Raw genomic sequence first — 6,740 nt, forward strand, 5'->3', positions numbered from 1 at the left:
TCTCCAGAACGGCTTGACCGATTTAAAATTTTTTTGGCTCAAATTACTCGTGGCGATGCCGCCTTTCAGGACATATGACGTTCGATTCAAAATTTTTTATATTTTAATAGTTATGCACCTCCCAAAAATGGACTTTGGTGGCTCGGGATAAGAGACTTGTAGCGTTCACAGTTTTTTTGAACATGGCCGGAGACGCTACCGCGTCTCCTGATTGTAGCGTTCACAGTTTTTTTGAACATGGCCGGAGACGCTACCGCGTCTCCTGATTACATATATGCAGTTGTAACGTTAATCGTGCATGAATAGTGACAATTAATATAGAAAGAAGGTCACTTTTCATTTTGTGAAAATTTCCGATGGACAGAATTAATTACCGTGGGTGTACCATTTTGGGCTTGTAGCAATAGTTAACGAGATATTAATTTTTAAAGATTGGCAAATATGCGCGTTCGTCCAGCCTACCACACCATTGAGTGTACATACGCCTACAGAACGCCGCGATGGGCGCGCGGGCCGCGGGAAGCTGCGGGACGGCCTGGCAAGCGCGCCGTTCAAGTCATACGTTTGGGGGCTAGCGGCGGTGTGCGCGGCGCGGGTGGCGGAGCGCTTGCCAACCAATCCCCACTCTTCGCGCGGCTAGCTATCGCGATAGCGAATTTTCGGCGCTTCAGAAATTAATATTTTGACTGCGAAAATCGGGAAATGATTGAAATCTTTTTGAGAACTCAATTTAGTTCGCTCTAAAGCGTGTACATGCCCGTGTGCATACAGAAAAATGTTATAAATATGAATTGTTTTAGATAAATAATAAGTGTCTTATTTTTCACAGATTTTCATTCATCATTACTTTCAAATATAAGATCGATTACAATTTGTTACTCCTGATATTGTAGCATTGTTACATGTAGTAAATGATTTTATAATATTAGAATTTCTTATAAAGGATCCAATCAAGGATCAAACATAAGAAAAAACGGTACAATAAATCAATCGTATCAACACACACTTACATCCTGTGTACAAGACTCGATTCCACTTTCTGAGAATAATAAGTGTATTTTAAAAGACTTGATAATTGTACCGACAACACGTTCATTAATAAGATAGAGCGGACTAAACTGAGTCGAAAAACCTTTTACCAGTAATTTGTAATTTTCGCAATAGTTAACGAGATATTAGAAATTACTAAAATATTAATTTTCAAGAATTTTTTACTCAAGTATTATCAACTTTACAGAAAAACAGCAAAAGACAAAAATTGTTTATTTTCTTTTCATAAAGTTCTGGGAATTTTTTCAGAAATTTTAGTACCGTATTTTCTCATAAAAACAGTTTTGTTAATAAGAAAATGCAGCACTAAAAGGTTGATAAAAAATTATGAAAAAATGTCTAGAACTTTATGAAAAGAATATAAACAATTTTTGTCTCTTGTGTGCTGTTTTTTTGTAAAGTTGATAGTACTTGAGTAAAAAATTCTTGAAAATTAATACTTTAGTAATTTCTAATATCTTGTTAACTATTGCGAAAATTACAAATTACTGGTAAAAGATTTTTCGACTCAGTTTAGTCCGCTCTATCTTATTAATGAACGTTGTCGGTACAATTATCAAGTCTTTTAAAATACACTTATTATTTATTTAAAACAATTCATATTTATAACATTTTTCTGTATGTACAGTACGGGCATGTACAGGGTGTTTCCGATACATACACATCTTATGTCGGGTTGCCTATTTGATTATCGGCAGGGGCATGCTCAGATGCAGTATTAAACATTTTTCTGTATGTACACGGGCATGTACACGCTTTAGAGCGAACTAAATTGAGTTCTCAAAAAGATTTCGATCATTTCCCGATTTTCGCATTCAAAATATTAATTTCTGAAGAGTCGAAAATTCGCTATCGCGATAGCTAGCCGCGCGAAGAGCGGGGATTGGTTGGCAAGCGCTCCGCCGCCCTCGCCGCGCACACCGCCGCTAGCCCCCAAACGTATGACTTGAACGGCGCGCTTGCCAGGCCACAATATAAGTACACCCACGGTAATTAATTCTGTCCCTTGGAAATTTTCACAAAATGAAAAGTGACCTCCTTTCTGTATTAATTATCACTATTCATGCACGATAAGGTTCAGTCGTAACGTTAATCGTGCATAGATTGTGACAATTAATATAGAAAGGTGGTCATTTTTTATTTTGTGAAAATTTCCGAGGGACAGAATTAATTACCGTGGGTGTACATATAGTAGGTTGACTGAGGCTAAAATCCGCGAAATGATTGTCACTCGCGCATGACGGAAATGCACACTCAATAATATGGCGGCTTATAGGGATTCTCGTCTGTTTTCGTCTCGTGGAACACAGGTCGATACGGGTCGACAAGGACGACAAGTCAGTTCCGACGAACCACCCCACCGTTACGGACGCGTTTTGGTTCGGGTGCTTTCCATTGTATATTTTTGAAAGTCTTACCGACTTTGACTGTGCATCGCACCACACAGATGCGTGTCCGCGGATGAGCTCGTCTCGATCTCGATTGTTCGTCATTTTGCACCTTTTGACGACTAGAGCTCTCATGACGCGCGTTATTGCGACGTGACGACGCCGTAGATGCAGGCGCCTGAAGACCGGTCGAGCCATTTTCGCGGGCATTGCATCAAATATGAAGAAAAGAAGCGGATATTCGTGTGCGATATATATAGATTAGTATTCAAATTGTCCGCGCTGCCCATTCAACATCATGGCCGACCATTTTTCTTCAGATCAAAGGTGCCGACATAGAGTCGACCTACTGTATGTACTTATACTGTGGTCAGGCCGTCCCGCAGCTTCCCGCGGCCCGCGCGCCCATCGCGGCGTTCTGTAGGCGTACACTCAGGCCGGTATTCATAGTCGGTTCTTATTTCAAGACTGTCTTAAGTAATGTTTTAAGATGCTAAAGCGACCCTCTGGCCGGTATTCATAGTCAGTTCTTATATTTAAGACCGTCTTAAGTTCAGTCTTAAGATGCCCTTTCGATTCATAGTTGGAGAATGAGCAAAGACTTGAACAAAATCTGAAGGCATAACTTGTCAAAGACAATCTTATTTTAAAATCCCTATTCGTGTTTCAGAAACGTATCTTATTTTAGATAAGTATAGACTTAAGGTTATCTCATTAAGTATGTATTTATAGTGCTTTAAGATCATCTTATCTATGGAAAAATGTCGCATATAAGACATCATTTTCCAAATCATGTCCGGAGGTGTCTTAAGGTAACACATAAGAAAAATAAGATAAGTTTTATAAATAAATTATATTTCCATTATGAATTTACAAGATATGGATTTGCAAGATTTCGATGACGATATTCCTGATCTGATCATTGAATTAATGATACGTACTCCCAAGCGATACATACGAGATGGACATAACCCCTTTGAATTTTATAATGAAATTGAATTTAAACGTCGCTTTCGATTTTCTAAAGAAGCTGTAATGTATGGGCTTTTACCGAAAGTTGAAGAAGATTTAATTAAAATAAATAATCGAGGCCTTCCTATTGCCCCCGTGATACAATTACTTGTGAGCTTACGATTCTACGCGACTGGAAGCTTTCAGGTAAAGAAATTAAAAAATAGCTTATTAATACTATTCCAGATAACAATACGTTCGCACAATAATCGCAATGATTGCATTTTATTTATAGTTAGTATCAGCAGATATAATAAAAATATCACAGCCTAGTATTTCAAGAATAATTTCTCGTGTTTCTGTGTTACTTGCTCGAAATATTCCTCATGTAATAAAGATGCCATCTTCTGTGGAAGAAATTAATGAAAACCGTACTTTATTCCGAAACATGGGATATGGAAACAGAGCTACCGGATTACCTGGAATTGATGGTGCTATTGATTGCACTCATATTCGATTAACACACACTAGATTTCAAGGTATCGAAGAAATATATAGGAATCGCAAAGGATACTTTTCTCTTAATGTACAGGTATGTTATATGTAGTTTTATATTTTGCAGATATTAGGAATCATTCTTATAATTTTAACATACCGATTAACTTTATGACAGAACGTAGCATCCGTTTAAAATCAAGTCTAGTATTTGCATAATATTAACCGAGCGAATGTGAATAATGTTTTATCAATCTTGATAAAACATCGTCACATTCGTTTCAGTTAATATGCACACTAGATTTTATACAGACAATGTTCTATCATCAAGTCATTTATATCTATTTAAGATATACGAAGTCATTATATGCATATAAAGTCACAAATTTTTTTTTAGTATAATATAATCAAATATCTATGGTTGTTTTTTGATAATTTGTTTTGTTGTGTCAAATATTGAGCAATTATACATATAATTGTTATCTATATATGTATTTGCAGGCTGTCGTTGGGGCACGGATGGAATTTCTTGATATCGTACCAGAGTGGCCAGGAAGCCAACATGATAGCCGTATTTTTCAGAATTCTAGACTTTATATGCGTTATACAAGACGAGAATTAACTGGTATATTAGTTGGTGATAACGGCTATCCTTGTTTGCCGTTTCTTCTGACGCCTATTTTAAATCCAGAAACCGATGAACAAATCGCGTATAATATCATCCATCGAAAAACTAGACTAATTGTAGAGAGAACATTTGGAGTTTGGAAACGGCGATTTCCTTGCTTAGCACGAGGACTTACGACAAAACTGATTTGTAGTACAACAATTGTTGTAGCATGTGCAGTTTTGCATAATCTTTCACTTATTTATGATAATAAACTGCCAGACGATGAAGAGAATGAAATGTATGATAATAACGATAATGGAGAGAATAATGAAAATTATGCAGAATGGCAACCAGCAGATGGATTTATAATGAGGAATGCTATCATAGAACGTTTATTTCATTAATATATTATAGAATACTACATGTAGTATGTTCATCCGTTTTCTTTTTAAATAATTAATACTAATACGAATACTTATATTCTTATAAACTTGTCATACATTATTTGAACTTTTCTTTATTTAACATTGACAAACAATAGGAATGTAATGTTTCATTACATAATGTTTTTTTATTACATAACATTTATTAGATAATATTTTATTAATTTATTACATAATGTATATATATAATATCACAATGTATCACAATGTCAAATATTAAAAATAAAAAAAATTCATTTTTCAGTTTGTGTAACTACAATTGCAATTCAGTTATTTATGTTGTAGCAACAGTTGCACATAGTATCTTGTAAAGTAAATGTATATCAGTTACCAGTGGACTATCAGTGTACATAACTAAATTATTGGATGAAATAACAAAAATTTTTATTATTGAACTTTTAAATTTTTATTATTAAACTTTGAATAATATATATGATTTTAATTAGATTCATTTATAAAAATTTTATAATGAATTTATTTAGAGTCTTATATATATATTATTAAAAACTTTATATTTAATATTTATTTCATCTAACAATTACGTCATATCCATTTACTGTACATTTTCCTTAAATTATAAACATATATTATTAACATAACGTTAAAATGAAATTTATTTATATATTTTATAATATATAACACAAAATATAGGAACAAGAGCAAGAACATAAATGATATAACACCTTTAAGTATTAAACTTAACATATCACATGTCGTGAAAAAAAAATGAAAAACATCGATTGACGAAAATGTCATAAAATTACACGTTGGTCAGAAACTTTTACCAACTATTGTATATTAATATATGATATGTAAGAAATGTGTAATATTAGGATTCAAAATAATTTTCGTTTTTTTTAGTTTGTAACTGCAATTGCAATTCAGCTGTTTTTGTTGCAGCAACAGCTGCAAGTAGCTCTTGTTCTTGCATTTTTCTTAAATGCTCTTCTCTTAAATCAGACATTTTTTTTTCGTGTTTTATTTTTATTGTATTAATTTCCATTTCTTGCTCAAGAATTTTTTGTATTTTTTCTCTTTTCAATTTTGCTTCGTCTTCGTTGTCATTAACAAGATTCGTATTATGTTTTATACGTTTTATTGATGCAGATTTATCTTTATTTTGCTGTAGCCTCTTCCATTCTGCAGATGTGTGTATTAATTAATAAAATGAAATATATTATTTTTTTAAAGTACTTGTTGATGTTATAATATTATGTTTATATACCTGTCGTCAAAGAATTCTTAGTAATCGGTATGTCAATGTTAAGATTCTCTGATGGTGATTCTTTCAATGGTGAATCTTTGTCACCTATCTCTTCTTCTTTAGACACATTTGGTTCTAGGTTCTCTTCTATTACAGAAAAAAAAGTATTAACTTTAACTAAATCAGTTTCTTATAAATTATACACGTTTTTAGAGCAATATCAAACTTACTATTTAAGATTTCATCGATAATATTTTTTTCGCTATTACGAAAACTCTCTTCTTTATTACTTTCTGTGTTTATTGTCTCATCGTCCAATATAATAGGTATTTCATTTAGATTATAATCATTAAATGAATCATTTATCATTTCTTTTTCTCGTTCTACAAATATAAAACATTTTTTGTATATTATTGACTATTATAGTATGAACATTATATATTATTTATATTATAATAGAATACAATACATAAAATATAAAATTGTCATCAAAATATAATACAGTTAAATTTAATTTATTAAAGATATCATATATACCTTCAATTTCTTTGCTATCAAAATTAGACGAATAAATTGTTGGTGCAGTTTTCATTAAGTCT

General features: G+C 32.8%; 2 protein-coding genes across 2 annotated transcripts; one reads left to right on the forward strand and one right to left on the reverse strand.

Moving 5' to 3' along the window:
• Positions 1–3,169: 3,169 nt before the first annotated feature.
• On the forward strand, positions 3,170–4,898 carry LOC108772086 (putative nuclease HARBI1). Its single transcript, XM_018537540.1, has 4 exons — positions 3,170–3,250; positions 3,316–3,596; positions 3,685–3,981; positions 4,386–4,898. The coding sequence occupies exons 2-4, from the start codon at positions 3,318–3,320 to the stop codon at positions 4,896–4,898; spliced, it is 1,089 nt and encodes a 362-aa protein (XP_018393042.1). The 5' UTR covers positions 3,170–3,250; positions 3,316–3,317.
• Positions 4,899–5,818: 920 nt separating this feature from the next.
• On the reverse strand, positions 5,819–6,516 carry LOC108772087 (uncharacterized). Its single transcript, XM_018537541.1, has 4 exons — positions 6,372–6,516; positions 6,163–6,288; positions 5,986–6,077; positions 5,819–5,887 (listed from the first exon to the last, which is right to left on the reverse strand). Exons 1-4 carry the CDS (start codon positions 6,508–6,510, stop codon positions 5,819–5,821), a joined length of 426 nt encoding a protein of 141 aa, XP_018393043.1. The 5' UTR covers positions 6,511–6,516.
• Between the last annotated feature and the right edge of the window lie 224 nt (positions 6,517–6,740).

Source organism: Cyphomyrmex costatus, unplaced genomic scaffold (genome assembly GCF_001594065.2).
Source record: "Cyphomyrmex costatus isolate MS0001 unplaced genomic scaffold, Ccosl1.0 scaffold1776, whole genome shotgun sequence".
NCBI classification, from domain to species: Eukaryota; Metazoa; Arthropoda; class Insecta; order Hymenoptera; family Formicidae; genus Cyphomyrmex; species Cyphomyrmex costatus.